The sequence below is a fragment of the Trachypithecus francoisi genome, unplaced genomic scaffold (genome assembly GCF_009764315.1).
Source record: "Trachypithecus francoisi isolate TF-2019V2 unplaced genomic scaffold, Tfra_2.0 Lachesis_group7, whole genome shotgun sequence".
In the NCBI taxonomy this organism is placed as follows: domain Eukaryota; kingdom Metazoa; phylum Chordata; class Mammalia; order Primates; family Cercopithecidae; genus Trachypithecus; species Trachypithecus francoisi.
The window spans coordinates 78,095,757-78,115,250 of record NW_022681472.1 but is presented as its reverse complement, the minus strand read 5'-3'; the positions used below and the strand labels follow the sequence as shown (position 1 = coordinate 78,115,250).

Sequence of the window (19,494 nt, the reverse complement as noted above, 5' to 3'; positions counted from 1 at the left end):
TGTGCCGTTCCCAATGCCCAGTTTTGCCTGCCTCCTCCCCACCTCCTGAAATCATTCTCATCCTTCAAGACCCAACTGCAGCCAATGGCACCGACCTCCTGGACCTGCCAGGCAGAAGTGGTGGCTCCCTCTCAGCTGACCCCAGAGCACTTCCTTAGCTCCTGCTGATCTCAGAGCACACACACAAATCCCCTCTGGCCACTCGGCAATTTTTCTTGATGGCACTGGCATGGCACCTATGCTGGGGTCAGACCCTCAACCAGCCCTTCAGTGTTGAAATGCACAACGTCAGCCCTCTAGCCTCAGCGGAGGAAGCAGGGCTCTTCAGTTTGGGAGAACCATATACAACCAGAAGGAGGGGCCAAAATATCTGAAGCCCCAGGTAGCTGGGCTAAAAGAAAGGGATAAAGGGCCTGCCTCTTCCGTTTTTTGTTTGTTTGTTTGTTTTTACTGGAAACAACTCTAAGGGGAGACAGGTCCTGGGGAAGATGATCCCCTGAAAGGCTAGTAAGCAGATCACCTTTGAATGTCAAGGGCAAAATCACTGTTGGTGTCCTGTGCTCCCTCCAGGAGCTGGCTCCTCCACAACCCTCAGGAATGACAGTAAACACAAATGGCCCTGCAATGTATTCAGGCTACAGCCACCTTCCTCCTGGGCTGCACATCTGGCTAACCAGCCCAGCCCCCAGCTTCACAGGGATTGGAGAGCCAGTGACCTTAGTCAAGGAAGCTGGTGACCCTGGGTCAATTGCCTCCCCTTTCTGTGCCTAAATCCCCCGCCCCACCTCTGTCAATGAGTAGGAGGATGGGATGATGCCTTCTTCAAAGTGTTGTCATAAGGATTAAATCCTTATTAAAGTCCGTTTTTGTTTTGTTTTGTTTTGTTGAGACAGTCTTGCTCTGTCGCCCAGGCTGGAGTGTATCTCAGCTGACTGCAACCTGCACCTCCCAGGTTCAAGTAATTCTCCTGCCTCAGCCTCCCTAGTAGCTGAGATTACAGGCGTGTGTCACCACACCAGCTAATTGTGTGTGTGTGTGTATATATATATATATATTTTTTTTTTGAGACAGAGTTTCACTCTGTCGCCTAGGCTGGAGTGGATCTCGGATCATTGCAACCTCTGCCTCCCAGGTTCAAGCAATTCTCCTGCCTCAGCCTCCCAAGTAGCTGGAATTACAGGCACCTGCTGACATGCCTGGCTAATTTTTTGTAGTTTTAGTAAAGACAAGTTTCGCCTTGTTGGCCAGTCTGGCCTTGAACTCCTGACCTCAGGTGATCCACCCGCCTCAGCCTCCCAAAGTGCTGGGGTTACAGGCGTGAGCCACAGCGCCCGGCCTAATTTTTTGTATTTTTAGTAGAGATAGGGTTTCACCATGTTGGCTTGGCTGGTCTCAAACTCCTGACCTCAAGTGACCCACCCCGCTCAGCCTCCCAAAGTGTTGGGATTACAGGCGTGAGCCACCGCACCCCGGCCCTTATTAAAGTTCTGATCACACCTGGCCCACGCCCTGACATCCTTCAGCAATGTTCTGCTTCCTCCTGCCCCTGACTAGGGCAAGGGTCCCTCGGCTGTGTGATGGACTCTGGAAGGGCAAGTATAAATTAAAAATGAGATGCTTAGTTCTTCCCACTGAAAATAAGGGAAGAGACCTTCCCCTTCTTCATTTTCTACTTCAAAAATTTTAGCTGTGTGCAAATCACACTGCATCCTCCAGTGTTCCGGAAGAAGATGGGCCTGACTGCAGCTGTCCTCCGACTCCACAAGCAGAACCTCCGTACTGTCATGGGTTGGATCCACTTCGCGAAATAAAAGAGTGACGTTTCTTTCTGCCTGCTGTCTCTGTAGTGAGTTGCCCATCATGTGCACATATTCTGGTCTAATGCTTACTTGATAACACAATTGTTTTCCTTTACTTCTACTTTCGTAGGGAAGTTTTCTGAAAGGAGATTTTGTTTTTCATTTTAATTTCTTGGTAGCTCCCATAAGACAGGGAGAGGTGAACTCCACTCCCGTCTGCCTTCTGTGGAAATGGTTTCAGACTTCTCTGCTGGCTTCTTTACTGGGAGAGTGGGCTGGGCAGCAGGGCGGAGAGGGGTTAGGGGTTGGGGGCTGGGGGAAGGCACGTTTCTCCAACACTTTCCCTCTAACAAACCCTGCAGAAGGATTACCCCTTACCTTCATAAATAAAAAAATGAGTATACTTTCATAATAATAGTCCTTTTCTTTCTTTCTTTCTTTTTTTTTTTTTTGAGAGAGAATTTTGCTCTTCTTGCCCAGGCTGGCATGCAATAGTGTCATCTCAGCTCACCGCAACCTCTGCCTCCCGGGTTCAAGCTGGTCTCCTGCCGCAATCTCCTGAGTAGCTGGGGTTACAGGCGCCCGCCACCACACCTGGCTAATTTTGTATTTTTAGTAGAGATGGGGTTTCTCCATGTTGGTCTGGCTGATCTCGAACTCCCGACCTCAGGTGATCCGCCTTGGCCTCCCAAAGTGCTAGGATTACAGGCATGAGCCACCGCACCAGGCCAATGACAGCTCTTTTCTAATTCACAGAAACCCACTGGAAAGTGAAATCAAACCACTATATACAACAGACCAATGTTAGTTAAGCATAAAAATGCTGGTAACAGTAATAATCACGGCCTGCCTGGTAAAACGCAGTAATCCTCTTCAAACAGACCCTGCTTGGAACTATAATTATTAATATCAAAATAAATTTGAAAGTATTAAGTGATACCAATGTTTTAAACAACAATACACTCTTAAGTGACCTTTTTTTTAGTGTATCTCAGATGTCCAGCAGCTAAGTATTTACACTTGCGGTTTTACTTAATTCTACAACAATTCTAATACAAAGAGAATGTGTTATTATTTTCCATTTTGTTCTGATGAGGAAACAGGCCCAGAGAGATGACAGGTACATAGCTATTAAGACTTGGGTATAGAAGCTGGGAGCAGTGGTTCACGCCTGTAATCCCAGCAATTTGGGAGGCCGAGGAGGGCGAATCACTTGAGGTCAGGAGTTCGAGACCAGCCTGGCCAACATGTGAAACATGTCTCTATTTAGTAGAGACATGGTGAAACCCCCGTCTCTACTAAATATACAAGACAATTAGCCAGGTGTGGGAGCGCACACCTGTAATTCCAGCTACTGGGAGGCTGAGGTGGGAGTATCGCTTGAACCAGGAGGCTGAGGCTGCAGTGAGCTGAGATCACGCCACCACCACGCTAGGCAACAGAGCATCTTGAAACAAAAGAGTGGGGTACGACCTAACACCTTCAAATTCTTGTTCTTCTAGGGAAAAGCATAATATATGAGATATTGTTTGGTTTAAAAGTGAAATGATATGGATTGGAGGATTTGAGGGTGGAACAATTCATATTTTGAGAAGCTGAAGATAGACACTCTGTTTTCCTGAAGGTGTTACAGGGAAATTTATCTTGGGAATGTGTCTCAGCTTAATCTGCCCGGCATTTGACACCATTTGGTAGAGGGAGGAAGCCCCCACTCCTAGCACAGTTCTGATCTCCCTGAAATGTTCGAAATCCCTCCCAGTCGTTTAAGCTCCTTCATCAGTTTTCGTCATACACACAGATAATAAGAACTTGTTTCTCAGCCTTTTATCTTTACATCTCTGTTTCCAAATGACTGTGTTCCCAGGCCTTCTCCTTTTTTCCACAGAGATAACCGCCCCATGCTTGTGTGCAATGCAGCTAGTGGGTCCTGGGAGGGTGCAACATTTCTCAAAAATAATTGTCTAATCTTGAACTTTGGGGCAGATGTTATAGATAACAGCTTCTGGGTAAGAAGATTTTTTTTTTTTTTTTTTAAACATCCAAACTTTGATCTATTGAAGTTCAGATCACTTTATTTATTTATTTATTTTTATTTTTTTTGAAGGCGAGTCTCACTCTGTCACCCAGGCTGGAGTGCAGTGGTGCGATCTCTGCTCACTGCAGCCTCTGCCTCCCGGGTTCAAAGTGATTCTCGTGCCTCAGCCTCCCCAGCAGCTGGGATTACAGGTGTGTGTCACCGCGCCCAACTAATTTGTGTACTTTGAGTAGAGACGGGGTTTCACCATGTTGGCCAGGCTGGTCTCAAACTACTGACCTCAGGTGATCCACCCGCCTTGGCCTCTCAAAATGCTGGCATTACAGGTGTGAGCCACCACGCCCGGCCCAGATCACTTTAAAGTGTATCATATTTTGGGGCTACTGAGGAGACAGCTCAACTGCACCTGTTCTTTGATTTCAAACTGCACCTGTTCTTTGATTTCTTCCCCATGTTCAGGGAATCCTCAGCTATTCTAGCCCTCAGCTCAAATTCCTTCTTCCCTTTAGTGATACAAAATTTGAATTCCCCAGGGGAGAATGTGTGCCTTGAAATAGAGTGTCAAGAGCGCTGCAAGAATTCCTCAGCTCATATTCACAATCGTCGAAAGGGGGAAACCACCCAATGTCTATGGATTGATGACCAGATAAACCAACTGTGGTCCGTCTGGTCCATGAAATATTGCTCAGCCACGAAAAGGGAGGCAGCACTGACACACGCTACAGCTCGGATGAGCCTGGAAAATGTTAAGTGAAAGAAGCCAGCCACAAAATGCCGCATATTGAATGATTATTCCATTTACATGGAACACCCAGAACAGGCACTTACATGGGGACCCTCAGTGCTAGGAAGGACATTCCAGACCTCAAGGCAAGCTGGGCAGGAAGGTGTGAACTGCACTTGAAGTGCCTCCTAAGCCACATTCTCTTTTTTTCCATAGCCTTGTTCTCCTACCTTCAAGTTCTAAAAAGTTTGAGGACAGAATGACATATTTTAGAGATTCTTCTCTGAAAACTTGCCCCACCATAGGCCTGGGTGAAGGGCAGCCATGTTTTCACCACGTGCCAAGTTCCCTTCTGCCACCCCTGCCCCAACCACAGGTTACTGGCTCAGGGGTGGACACCAGCCTCAGAGACAGCTCATCCACTGGTTGGTGATCTGGGCTGACAGAATGGCTGGACCAGGGGTGATGGTGGTGGGGGCTGGGCTGGGAGGCCCCAAAGCTTAGGGATGAGGAGGTCAGATTTAACTTATACAATCCATGAGGCAGGAGAGAGAACCAGAAAAAGAAGCTAAACAACAGGCCTGTGGACCCATGAAAGCCAGAGTGAGCAGCTTTTACCCTAGCTTTTCCCAGACTCAGGGAGGCCTGGCAGCCCCTGGTCCTGCCCTTGGCTGTGCCTGAGATTAACTGCCACAGCCTTACAACACCCCTGCATTCCACCTTTACTTAGCCAGTTTAAGTAGATTTTCTGTGCCTTACAGTGAAACAGCCTTGACGAACTTAATAGGAACCAAAATGTCGAAAAACAGTGCACGAAGGTCCTTGTTGTATTTGGGAGGAGAGGAGAATTACTACACAATTTTGGACTTTGTTTGGAAAACGTGTAAATATTTTAAAAACTGAAGGAGTCCCATTACGAGAAAAGAGTAAATATAAATTTTTAAGCTTCGTAGCAAGCAGAGAAAAAAAAGGAGCTATCTAAAAGAGAAGTAATATGAAAACCTGTCCATTCAACTGCAAACACAAAAGGGGAAAAGCAAAGCGAAGTCAAAATAGAAATATTAGAAATTAATCCAAATAGATGAGCAATCACAGTAACTAAGTGGATTATACCTATTATAAGACAGATGATAAAATTATACTTTTAAAAACTTTACTGAGGCTGGAAGCAGTGGCTCACGCCTGCACTTTGGGAGGCTGGCTGAGGTGGGTGGATCATCTGAGGTCAGGAGTTCGTGACCAGCTTGGCCATCATAGCGAAACCCCATCTCTACTAAAAATACAAAAATTAGCCAAGTGTGGTGGCACGCACCTGTAATCCCAGCTACTCGGGAGGCTGAGGCAGGAGAATCACTTGAACCCAGGAGGTGGAGGTTGCAGTGAGCTGGGATCGCACCACTGCACTCCAGCCTGGGTGACAGAGGAAGACTCCGTTTCAGAAAAACAAAAATTAATGATATGTTGTTCACAAAAGACACACTTAAAATCTATCAGCAAGTTTGAAAATAATGGGATGGAGAGAAAGTTACGCTCTGTGCTCTAGACTGAATGTCTGTGTCTCCTCCAGATTCATATTTGAAATCCTAATCCCCAATGTGGCGATTAGTCATGATTAGGTCATGAAGGTAGAACCTTCAGGAATGGGGTTAGTGCCCTTGCAGAAGAGGCCCCAGTGAGCTCCCTCACCTTTTTACCATGAAGGGATAAAGATACACTTCCGCTTTGTGACACAGTGAAAAGACAGCAGTCTATGAGACCGAAGGTGGGCCTTCCCCAGACACTGAATCTGCCAACACCTCGACCTAGGACTTCCCAGCCTTCAGGACTGTGAGTAATGGGTTTCCGTTGTTTATAAGCTATCCAGTCTATGGGATGTTATTATAGCAGCCCAAATGGACTAAGACACTGTACAAGTATAAGCCCAAGGAAGACTGGAGGTAGCAATGTTAATATCATTAAAAGTGGAATTTCAGCTAAACGGCACTAATAAGGCTAAAGAAAGATAGCACATTTTAAATGTGCTTTATTTCAAGCACATTTAAGGTTTATTTATTTATTTCTTTTCCCTTTCTCTCTTTCCCTTTATGCTTATTTGTCTCTGGTTAGAGATTTGGCAGTTGGCTTCACCTGGCTTTGGAACAGCATTGCGGGCTCCTGCTCCCTGGGGAAAGACGGCATCCTTAACGCCCCGGGAAGCCTGCCTTCCACTCGCAGCTTTTCCCAATGTTCGTGCTCATATTTCTTTGGTCACTGCTATGTGTTTGCAGCAGAGGAAGTAAGATAAGATGCAACCAGTTGCCCCCTCTGCACTCTCTGTCACACTCATCACCTTCCTAAACAAAATGTTCCCAAATGACCTTCAGCTATTCCTTCCTTCCTCAATTGCCCTCTCATTTCGTCCCTCCCACAAAACCCACCATCAAATCCACTTCCCTAGTGCCGCCACTAAGAACATTTCAAAGAATATATTTTAAGCTCTGAAATCAAGTTTCAAAGACAGATCCAGGCAAGGTAGCATTGTTAGAATAAATGGGTGGTCAGTCATTTGGATGTAGGAGTCTTATGTGTGAGGGTCTAAACACAAACTGAGGCCGGGCGCAGGGGCTCATGTCTATAATCCCAACACTTTGGGAGGCTGAGGCTGGTGGATTGCTTGAGCAAATAATAAAAATTTAAAAAATAAAATGGGGCGGGGTGCAGTGGCTCATGCCTGTAATCTCAGCACTTTGGGAGGCCACATGGGTGGATCACCTGAGGTCAGGAGTTTGATACCAGCCTGGCCAACATGATGAAACCCCATCTCTACTAAATATACAAAAATTCGCCGGGTGTGGTAGCGGGTGCCTGCAATCCCAGCTACGTGGGGGGCTGAGGGAGGAGAATCGCTTGAATCCTGGAAGTGGAGGTTGCAGTGAGCTGTGATTGCACCATTGCACTCCAGCCTAGGTGACAGGGCGAGACTCCATCTCAAAAAAAAAGAAAAAAGTAATGGTGTGTGCACACACACAACTAAACAAATTGCATCACTTCATAATCACATCTAAGATATCCGAGGAGGAAAAAGAAGAGGATTCTATGTCCTATTGCAATATCAAGGGAAACTGAGGCACCTGGAAGTGCCTCTCTACCTGGAATTCTTGCCAGAAAGGGCCCACATTTCCTGCCTCTCCCCCCGCATCTAGGTGATGCAGCTCCAGCTCCAGGCAGAGGGATACCTTCTGGGAGCTGCTGGGGGTGTGTGTGTCTGAGCGATGGGAGCTGGGCTCTACCTCGCCCAGCCCTTGTCTTCCACGGACCCTTGACAGGAGACAAATCCAGGGCTCACCTGTAAGATCCAGAGAGGACGAATCTCCAGTCTGAGATGATGAACTTCTCCCGGATTTGGCCAGCGAATTTCTTGCCTGACTTGGCACAATACACCTCTCCTTCTACACTCCGGATGGAAATGTTCTGTTGGAGGGAATGCCAAGGTGTCACTTCCTAATTCTGTTTCTAGAGATATATTTGGGCTTTAGGCTGGATGTTTGTGTTCCCCTTACCCCCATTCTATGTTGAAACCTAATCCCCAGGGTGATGGTACTAGAAGGTGGGGCCTTTGGGAGGAGATTAGATCCTGAAGGTGGAGCTCTCATGAATGGGATGAGTGCCTTATAAAGGAAGCCTAGAGAGCTCCCTCACTCCTTCTGCCACGTGAGGACACAGCAAGAAGACAGCCATGTATAGGCCAGGAAGTGGCCTTCACCAGATGCCGAATCTGCCAGAACATTGATCTTGGAGTTCCCAGCCTCTAGAACCATAGGAATACATTTCTGTTGTTATAAGCCACCAGTCTATGGAATTCTGTTATAGCAGCTGTGATGGACTAAGACAATTTGTGTAGGAAAATGTCTGGTAGAATGTTCATCAAGATGAAAATGTGTTATCTCTGGTTGGTGGGATTCTGGACCATGTTAGTATTTTCCTTGGGCTGAATTGTCTAAATTGTCTTCATTGTCCTGGCATTAGCTGGCAAAAACAAAACAAAACAAAAACAAAAACAAAAAAAAAGGAAGGGGGTAGAATTCAAATAAGGCAGCAAATAAAAGAAAAGCAACGGCCTGATGCCTATGGAGCCCTGAGTCTAGGGCCCCATGAGCCACAGGTGGCCTGGCAGTTACTTGGAGGCAAGCCTACCCCTGCCTTGTAACTGGCTTGACCTGAGTCCCTGACTGCAAGCTGTTCAGAGGGAAGGCTGGGTGCAGCCAGAGGAGGTGGTTTTGTGGAGGTAGCAATAGACCCTGTATTGTCTTAAGCAAAGGTGAGTCTGCAATCCTACCATGGCTCTGTTTATCCCTTGTCTTCCCTGTAGCACCTGCTGCTCCCGGCCTAGGGCTGGAAGGCTGGAGAAATGGAAGGCAGGTAAAGTGTGGGAGTCTCAAGGTTAAGCCTAAGGGAGGTGGAGTACTGTCTGCATTCCTCAAAAGACTGCTGGTAGCTCGCCAGGCTCTGGGAAGGGCAGTCCTGCCTCTAGCCACTTCCCCGGGCTTCTCCACAGCTCTGTGAGATCTTGAGAGGAGTGACACCATTGTCCTATGGTGAGCAGAGTACTGTCAGGTGTGGCCAGCATAGGCCATGAAAGCAAGGCTAGTTCTGACGCTCCTGACCTGTTTCAATGGCCTGGTGCCAAGGAGATGTGATCCACGTCAAGCCAAACAGACCCCAAGTCAGAGGTCCCAAGGCCTATGGCAGCAGGAGGCAGCACTGAACTCAGCTGCATCCATGTATAGGAGAAGGGAGGGAGGGAGGAGGCTTCATTCTTATCTGGGAGGTTCTCCCAGAGGACAGAACCTCTCTTGCCTGAGTTAGAGGAGACTGATCAAAGGAACTCTGAGGGCCACCCATCAGCTACTCAGCCGGGCCTACTCATGAAAGCTATGGGTGGTGTTCACATTTGAATTAGTTGTCCTCAAATTTGTGTGATGAATTGAACCCTTATCTCTAGGTTTCTTTTCTCTTTGCCAGGAGAGGGAAGTACAGGGTTCAGTTAAGTCCAAGAGGATCAATGTCTTGTTGGGGCCAGGGAGTTCTGAACATATCCCACAGACCCTGGAGGTTGCCTGCCCTGTGAGATGCAGCCCCTGGGCTTCCCCAGCTGAGAGGAGAACAGGAGTACATGGCAGAGATGCTGCTCACTAGATACCCATGACCCTTTACATTTCCTAGCATCCGTGCATCTGGGTAAGGTCAATGGGTTATAAGAGAAAGCGATGAAAATCTCTTCCAGGTCAGGTCCTGGAAACATCCTGCAGAGTCCTCCAGCCTTTCCCTGTCATGGCTCTTTCCCTGTTATGGCTATCTTACAGGCTATGTATTTCTCAGGATGTAGCTACAAGATGGAGGAGGGCCATCTGACCTACATAGGAGTCTGTTTGAGCAAGAAATGAACCTTTATTAAGCTGTTAGCACAAGATGGGGACATTTGTTACTACTGCATAGACTATCCTGTCTGGACTAATATGAGTACCCTTAGGACTCTCATTGGGGCCCCTACCTTGAGGTGACTGTCAGAGATCTGGACTTTGTCACACATCTCCTGGAAGAGCATCACACCTCCCTGGTCCAGGAGCACACAAACGAACACCCCACGCTTGTTGGCTGCCTCTAGAATGTCACAGAAGATCTCCACATCCGTGAACACATCCATCAGGATGACCAGGACCTGGGCCAGAGCAGAGGGCTCAGTTACCAGAAAAGTCAGGGCCAGGTGCTAACTGGTTTCACCCAAACTGCCTGAGTCCCAGTGGGCCTGGGAGAGCTGTTCCCATTGGGCCAGAGGGGAGAGGATAGGGGTAGAGTGGGTCTGACAGGGCAGATTTAATGGAAGGAAAAGGAAGAGCTGGAGTGGAGGCCCCTGCCCCTGTACTGATACCACCTCTCCAGCCCCACCACCTATCTGTGGGCCCCTATGCCCGCTGTGGGAGTGGGGAGTGCTGAGGAGGAAGGGAAAAGGCTAGACGGAGAAGGAGTGCAGAGAAGAACAAGAAGCAGCATCTCAGCGGGTTTCAGGAGAGGAATAAAGTTAAGGTCATGGATTCTCAGCCACTTGGAGCTGGAGGGCACACTATGGCCACTGATTTTCAAATGCTATAAAGCGGTGGAATCCTCACCTCAAATAAAATCCCATGTAGAGGCGTCGTATATAAACGCCTAGAGCAAGCTGCTCCCCGGGAGATGGAGAAGGGAGTGACGCTCTACCCACAGCTACTGTATCATCTGTCACAGTAGAAACTGGGGAGGGGAGTCCTAGACATCCAGCGAGCAGGAGAAACATCTGGGTTCCTCCTGCCAAGCATTCATTCCCCCTTCTTCTGCCAACAGCATCCCAGCCTGATTTAAGGAATTGCCTCTCCTCCACAATCAATGTGGTTTGGATGGGTCTATTGCCATCCCTTGACTGGATATGGGGAGACCACATGACCAGGGCTAGACCAATGGGAGAATTGCATCTCCTGTTGGCCACGGAGATTGGTCCAGAGGTGGTCACACGAATAGGTCACATGGTCTAAGTTATTCTAATGAGAGTCAGCCCAGGACTTTAGCTGGGACTCCTAGGAAAGGGGGTGTTCTTTCTACAAGGTTGCTTTGCTGGCGCTTTATAAGCAATGACTGCTAGCAACCATTTTGCTACCTCTTGGAGAGAGCCTGCCTGACAATGAAGCCAGCCCTGGAGAAAGCATCCAGGAGGTAGAAACAGAGTACCAGCAGTGTCATTTGGACACCTGGTTCCAGCCATGCCTGAGACCAGTGCCACCCTTGTCTTTTCCACTGTGGATGTCAATGAATGTTTCTCTTCTTCCTAAGCTTGTTTGGGTTTACTCTCTGTCACCCAATCATGAGTCCTTTCTAATACCTTGTGATATATTGACAAGCAGCTTATTAGGCAGTCATTAAAAATGTTAATTACTGCCGGGCACTGTGGCTCACGTCTGTAATCCCAACACTTTGGGAGGCCGAGGCGGGCGGATCATTTGAGGTCTGGAGTTCGAGACCAGCCTGACCAACATGGTGAAGCCCCGTCTCTACTAAAAATACAAAAAAAAAAAAATTTTTTTTTTGAGCTGGTAGCCCACGCCTATAGTCCCAGCTACTGGGGAGGCTGAGGCAGGAGAATCGCTTGAACCCAGGAGGTGGAGGTTGCAGTGAGCGGAGATCACACCACTGCATTCCAGCCTGGGTGACAGAAAGAGACTCTGTCTCAAAATAAGTAAATAATAAATAAAAATTAAAAATGTTAATTACAATAGTTATGCAGAAGCTATAAGACAAGGTGAAATGTTTATAGCCTGAAGTTAAACCTGCTGTATAATCTCAACAAATGTGTGTTAACAATGAATTAAGTGAAGAAAGAAAACAACATAAAGTAGAAGTGTGTCCATGATGACTGCCAGTGAGTGAATGCAGATACAGTCAATGGCACTCAATGGCATGGACACAGAGTAATCCGTCATTAGGTGACTTCTTCATTGTGTGAACATCATAGAGCATATTCACACAAACCTCGATGGTATATATGTTCATATATATATATTTTTTCACATGGAAAACCAAATGTCCCAGCACCATTACTGAATATTAATCATTTCTCCTATTTCATCTGCAATGTCAATGTCAAGTGCATATCCGGTTTCTGTGTATACTTCATTATAATCTTTTCCTTCTTTCCTTCCTTTCTTTTCTTTTCTTTTCTTTCTTCTCTTTCTTTCTTTCTTCTCTTTTCTTTTTCTTTCTTCTTTCTTTCTTTTTCTTTCTTTCTTTCTTCTCTTTTCTTTTCTTTCTCTCTTTCTTCTTTCATTCTTTTCTTTCTTCTCTTTTTTCCTCTTTTTTTTTTTTTTTTTTTTGAGACAGAGTCTCGCTCTGTCACCCAGGCTGGAGTGCAGTGGCCAAATCTCAGCTCACTGCAAGCTCCACCTCCCAGGTTCACGCCATTCTCCTGCCTCAGCCTCCCTAGTAGCTGGGACTACAGGCGCCGCCACCTCGCCCGTCTAGTTTTTTGTATTTTTAGTAGAGATGGGGTTTCACCGTGTTAGCCAGGATGGTCTCGATCTCCTGACCTCGTGATCCGCCCGTCTCGGCCTCCCAAAGTGCTGGGATTACAGGCTTGAGCCACCGCGCCCGGCCACCTCTCTTTTTTTTTTTTATTTTTTCTGTAGACATGAGGTTTCACTATGTTACCCAGGCTGGTCTCAAACTCTTGGGCTTAAGTAATCCTTAAACCTCAGCCTCCCAAAGTGCTGGGATTACAGGAGTGAGCCACTCCACCTGGTCCATTATAATCTTATGGGAGCACTGTCATAGATGTGGTCTGTTACTGACCAAAATGTCATTATTCCGTGCATGATTGTAGATAAGCCCAAAGCAAAAACTAGCAGTCAGTTTAGGATGGGGGATGTGAACCCAGAAAATGAGACAGGTCTCAGTTCATTTAAAAAGTTTACTTTGCCAAGGTTGAGGACATGCCCGAGGAAGTCCTGATGACATGTGCCCATGGTGGTTGGGGCACAGCTTGATTTTATACATTTTAGGGAGACCTGAGACATTGATCAATATATGTGAGAAGTACTTCGGTTCGGTCTGGAAAGGCGGGACAACTTGAAGCAAAGGCAGGAAGACTCAAGCCGGGAGGGAGCTTCCAGGTCACCGATAGGTGAGACACAAACTGTTGCATCCTTTTGAGTTTCTGATTAGCCTTTCCAAAGGAGGCATCAGATATGCATCTATCTCAGTGAGCAGAGGGGTGACTTTGAATAGAATGGAAGGCAGGTTTGCCCTAAGCAGTTTCCAGCTTGAGTTTCCCTTAGTGATTTTGGGGGCCCAAGATAATTTCCTTTCACAGGGAATATGGCCATTCACTTTTTTCAAGATTACCTACAATAATAATGTCCCACTCTCTTTGTAATAATTGCAATATATTTTTTAAACCACTGCCATCTGGGAAGTGGCAAAGGAAGGAGAGGTGTCTCGCTGGCAGGCCAAACTGATAGCTGGTATCCACTTCGAATCAACCTTCTGTGATGTGGACGGATAGCCAGACAGGGGAGGGAACTCCTCAGAAATTGCTCACCCTGGGCAGGAAATCGGAAAAGATGTTCTAATAATGAGGCTGTGATCATTAGAACCATGGCCCTGTAATCACACAATGAATTGTCTTGCACACATTTAGTCTTATGGCACCGAAAGCAGCTTAGGCTTTCCCTGTTTGCTGAAAGATAAATGCCTCCTCTTCCAAGGTATTGACGAAAGAGACCATTGCCTCCCTCCCTGATAGGTAGGTAAGTACTTCCAGTTCTGTGCCAATGAATCACCATTTTCCTGAGACAGGGCTGGGTGAGCTGGTGATTGAACAGAGACGGGGGCAGGTTTGGAAATAACCCAGCATCTTGAATTAAAGGATGCTTGGAAATACAGGCTCACCCTGTCTAGGGTTATCTTGTTTGCTTCCTGTTGGGATTGTCTTCCAGCTGGATTAATTTGAAGCCAGTAACTGGTTTGGACCACTGTTCTTCCTTAGAAGGTATAGTGGGTTGAAGGCTAGGCACGGTGGCTTATGCCTGCAATCCTAGCATATTGGGAGGCTGAGGCTGGTGCATTGCTTGAGGCCAGGAGTTTGAAATCAACCTGGGCAACATGGCGAAACCCCATCTCTACTAAAAATACAAAATCAACTCAGCGTGGTGGCGCACGCCTGTAATCCCGGCTATTCGGGAGGCTGGGGCAGGAGAATCACTTGAACCTGGGAGGCAGAGGTTGCAGTGAGCCAACATCACACCACTGCACTCCAGTCTGTGTGACAGAAAGAGACCCTATTTCAAAAAAAAAAAAAAGAAACAAAGAAAGGAAAAGAAGGTGTAGTGCGTTGAACGGTGTCTCCTCAAAAGATACATCCAACCCTCATCATTAGAAATGTACATATGCCCTCATTTGGGAAAAGCTTCTTTGCAGATGTAATTGAGTAAAGGATCTCAAGATGATTATCCTGGGTTATCTGGTGGACTCTAAATCCGATGATACGTGTCCTTATGAGAGATATCAGAAGAGAAGCACCGGGAGAAGAGGAGAAAGCCGTGTGAAGCCCAAAGCAGAGACTGGAGCGACGCGGCCATGAACCAGGAGTGCCTGGAGCTACAAGAAGCTGGGACAGGCAAAGAAGAATGCTCTCCTCAGGCCTTCGTAGTGGGCTCAGCCCAGTGACGCCTGGATTTCTGACTTTTGGCCACCAGAACTGTGAGGGAATAAATTTCTGTAGTTTTAAGCCACAAAATGTGTGGCAATTTGTTATGGCAGCCCTAGAAAGCTAACACAAAGGGTAAAACATAACCCAGAGGAAAAGCGATCTGTCTGGAGTTAGGGAACTCTGATACTCATCCTGATGCTGCTGGGAACTAGCCTTCAAATAAGTCAACACCTCTCCAGAACTCAGCTTCTTTACCTCTAAAATATGACACAGTAATAGCACGTTAGCTATGAGAAAAGATGGGTCTAACCGTAAACCCAGATAATGTGAATTACAGCACTATAAAATAAAGGTGATTACGTTAGTATATCACGTTTAGTTAGTATATATATAGATTTAGTACGTTAGTATATATATAGAGTTTAAAATATGACTCTCAGTTTTATGTGCGTTGTTCATGAGAAAGTGTGGGTAATGTTAGAATAACAGACTACAAGGGTGTTGTTCTAAGCCAGGTTATGGAAGAGGGTTAAAATTAGTGCCCAGGCTGGGTGTGGTGGCACGTGTCTGTAGTCTCAAGAGGCTGAGGCAGGAGAATTGCTTGAGCCCAGGAGTTCGAGTGTAGTCTGGGCAACATAGTGAGACCCAGCATCTAAAAAAAAAAACAAAAAACCTAGTGCCACTCCTCTATGGGTATAAGCCAAAGAAACAGGATATAGAAGGCTGTGTCTTGTAAGGCCACTCAGAGAGACCAGCACAGCAGGGAGGGGTTGCCGAGAGGCAGAGGATACACTTTCCATGACACCTGGCTGAAGAAAGAGAGTCTAGAAGTAGAACCCGGCACGCCCAGGAGTCCCGAGCTCCAGTGAGAGGGAGGTGCCCAGCCAGACAATGCTGTCTGCTGGAACACAGCACTCTTAGGGCCATCTGTGGGGACTTCGCATCCTGGCTGAGAACTCCTTGCTCCTTGCCAGGCGGATGTGAGTTTCTCAGGGGCTGGAAATCCTCAGGAGAAATGAGATTTGGGTCCTGTTGGGGCCGCCATCCATGTTGGGCACAGTTGTTGGGGCACTCAGCACCCCACTTCCATTCTATTTTCCTCTTTCTTTTTCTCTCCTATGTTTTGGTGATTTTTCTGAGCCTGCTTTTGAGGGATGAGTAATAACAACAACAACTTTCTGTTGAGCACCTTCTATTAGCCCTGTGTCCCCCTCAGATGCCTTTCACGACACCATGGTGTGGTTTCCAGATGAGGCGCAGAGGTGCAGATCACTTTCCGACACCCCTGGGCTAGAATGCAGAGGTGGCCCGGACCCCCACCAGAGTCCACGCCTCGGACCTTCTGCTTCAGGACTAAGAGAAGGACTGATGTCCATCTGTCTGCCTATTTGTCTGTTTTCATCAGATACAGCCTGAGGGAGGGAGGGAGAAAGGAGGACATTCTAGAAAAAGAGCAATAGGCCTAGTGCAGTGGCTCACGCCTGTAATCCCAGGACTTTGGGAGGCCAAGGTGGGCGGATCACTTGAGGTCAGGAGTTCGAGACCAGCCTGGCCAACATGGTGAAACTCCATCTCTACTTAAAAAAAAAAAAAAAGTTAGCTGGGCATGGTGGCACGTGCCTGTAATTCCAGCTGCTTTGGTGGCTGAGGCACAAGAATTGCTTGAACCTGGGAGGCGGAGGTTGCAGTGAGCTGAGATGGTGCCATTGCACTCCAGCCTGGGCAACAGAGTGCGACTCAGTCTCAGAAAAAAATATATAAATAAATAAAAAATAACAATAAAATAAAAAAGCAATAATTCCAGCCCCCAGAGTTTCCCTGCCAGGAACATCATCCCACTTTGTCCCCACTTCACTTTCTCCACTGGCCCCGGCTTGCCTGAAAAACTCCCTGTCCATTTGGTGTCAGGACCCCCTTCCACTCTGAAAAATTATTGCTGATCTCAAAGAGCTTTTGTTCATGTGGGTTATAGCTATTGGTGTTTGCCATATTAGAAACTAAAACTGAATAGTTTTTGAAATAGTTCTTAATTATTAATAGTGATTTTAAAATATCAATAATAAACCCATTGTATGTTAACATAAAATGACAATTTTAATGAAAAAGAAATGTATTTTCCAAAACAATAACAAAAACGTGGTGAGCAGAGCGGCACTGTTTTGCATTTTTGCAAACCTCTGATGTCTGCACCTTCACCTCATCAGAGCCGCTTCTGCGTGAATCTGCTGCGAAGGGCTGTCTGGGAGGAAGTGGGTGGGAACAATCCAGCTCTACATGGGATAAGTGGTTCAAAAGGGCAGGGTCTTACAGCCGCTGAAAGGGCCCCAGGGACCTCAGGGATCCCCCACACCATGCTTTGGGAACCACTGCTCTCAGTCTTTGGCTCTGACCCTGACAGCCTCTATTCCTGTCCTCCCCCTTTATCACATCCCCAAGCTCTGGTCCCATCACCTCCAAGACACATGGGCCCTCTCACACCTCCTGGCTTTCACCTGTGGCCCTCCTTAGGTCTGGAATTCCTTTCCCTTCCTTCTCTGCGCAGCAAACGCTTACGCATCCTTTGAGACTCAACTCTGAAACCAACTCTTTCGTGAAGCCTGCCCTAATTCCTCTGTCCACTTCCAGGCACCAAGGGTTGCCCGAGCCTGGGACTGCCATCGTCTAATTCTTTCTCCTCTCTCCTAAGGAGCAGGTGGTTGGCAGGGAGCTCCCCAGAGGGAGGGATCCCTCTTGGTCCGCTCTGCCATCCTGGGTGCCGGGGCACGTTAGGCTTTGTGGAATAAAGGAAGTGTTTTTTTGAGACAGCGTAGTCTTGCTCTGTTACCCAGGCTGGAGTGCAGTGGCACCATCTTGGCTCACTGCAGCCTCCGCCTCCCATGTTCAAGCGATTCTCCTGATTCAGTCTCCCGAGTAGCTGGGATTACAGACATCCGCCACCACACTGAGCTAATTTTTGTGTTTTTAGTAGGGATGGGGTTTCACCTTCTTGGCCAGGCTGGTCTTGAACTCCTGACCTCAGACGATCCGCCTGCCTCGGCCTCCCAAAGTGTTGAGATTACAGATGAGAGCCACCGCGCCCAGCCTGGAATAAAGGAATTTGGGGATGAAGGGAAGGAAGGAGAATTCCTCCTTCTTCTAGGGTGGAAACTGCTGCAGGAAACACCTCTCAGGCTGGGTCTCTCAGTTTGTTCCCTTCCGGCTCCACTCAGGGGCTGAGACTTAGGAGAGGGAGAATTCAAATCTATTTCCTCACTCTCTCCTATTCTTCTCACCACCTACTTCCAAGGACAGCGTAGGCTGAGGCTCCAGCTCCCCAGCTGTGTCTGTGGGAACTGGCTGTCCCTGAGTCCCTGCACATGGGGGTGTGTGTATGTGCATTTGTGTGCATTCGTGTGTATGTGTGTGCATATGTGCCTGTGTGTGTGACAGGGACATCACAAACTCTGCCTTCCACTTTTAAAAATGATTGATCTCAAAGAGCTTTTGTTCATGTGGATTATAGCTACTGATGTTTGCCATATTAGAAACTATAACTGGCCGGGGACGGTGGCTCACGCCTGTAATCCCAGCACTTGGGAGGCCGAGGTGGGTGGATCATGAGGTCAGGAGTTCAAGACTAGCCTGGCTAGCATGGCGAAACCCCGTGTCTACTAAAAATACAAAAATTAGCCTGACGCAGTGGCAGCTGCCTGTAATCCCAGCTACTCAGGAGGCTGAGGCAGGAGAATTGTTTGAACCCAGGGGGTGGAGGTTGCAGTGAGCCAAGATTGAGCCACTGTACTCCAGCCTGGGGGACAGAAAAAAAAAAAAAAAAGAAAAGAAAAGAAAAAGAAAAGAAACTAAAACTGTGAATTGTTTGAAATAGTTCATTATTATTAATAGAGTGCCTGTTAACCAACAATTATAACCAATTAATTATTATTGGGTGCCTGGCAGACATCCAAACGGGTGAACCCCTGAGGGTCCCAGGACAACAGGGAATGGTAGGGACTGTGGCAAAGAGGACCCACCCAACGAAGCAGCCACAACCCCATGCCAGCAGAGCCCACCTGCTAAGAGGAGCTGCAAGTTCTTACTTTCAGGTAAAACCTTCAGATTTTTAAGTGTTGTCCTAAGTTCGTAACACACTGTGCTGGTCCAAAGGACATCAGTGGTCTCAGGGTCCTAGAGGTGGATGCAGAAGCCTCACTGGGTGTGGAGAGGGGAGGAGAGGGACTCAGCCAGGGGACTGTGTTTCACAAGCCCTAACCAGGCTTCCTTCCAGGGATCCTCCCTCGCCCTTCGAGCAGCTGCGATTGACAATTTCCCCCAACAGTGTTGATCCCCACCCCTCGGGAGAGCACTGTACTTCATGCAGAAAGACCAGAACTGGCACACTCAGGAACAGGCCTTTGGAGCCTGGAGGGACCTTAGTCCAGCATAGAAGCTGAACCCTGAGGAGTCCAGGGACTTGCCTGAGGGGGTGCAGCCAGCGCCGGGCCACAAGGCAGCGTGGGCACTCCTGGCCGCCTGCCTGGACGCATCCTCAAATGCCGCCCTGCCACGGAAACATCAAGCACTGCTCCAAGCAGCCCAGCCGCACTGAAAGCCAACGCCCCACCTGTTACTACCTTCCACGAAATTTTCCAGAACTCCGCTCCCTCCCTCCTCCTCCACGCACGGCCTCTTCATCCTAGGTGGCTTTTTCTGGAACCTTAAGATTTCACACGATATTGAACTTGGGAGG

General features: G+C 47.6%; 1 protein-coding gene across 2 annotated transcripts in view; it reads right to left on the bottom strand.

Annotated features, from left to right (window-relative positions):
• The window catches only part of FAM83A (family with sequence similarity 83 member A), a 33,952-nt gene that overhangs the window by 8,376 nt on the left and 6,082 nt on the right, over nucleotides 1-19,494 (bottom strand). For both annotated transcript variants that reach the window (XM_033202915.1, XM_033202914.1), the window contains 2 exons: nucleotides 10,089-10,256; nucleotides 7,884-8,008 (listed from right to left, as the gene is read on the bottom strand). In XM_033202915.1, the coding sequence (XP_033058806.1) occupies nucleotides 7,884-8,008; nucleotides 10,089-10,256 (293 nt within the window). The remainder of the gene's footprint in view (nucleotides 1-7,883; nucleotides 8,009-10,088; nucleotides 10,257-19,494) is intronic.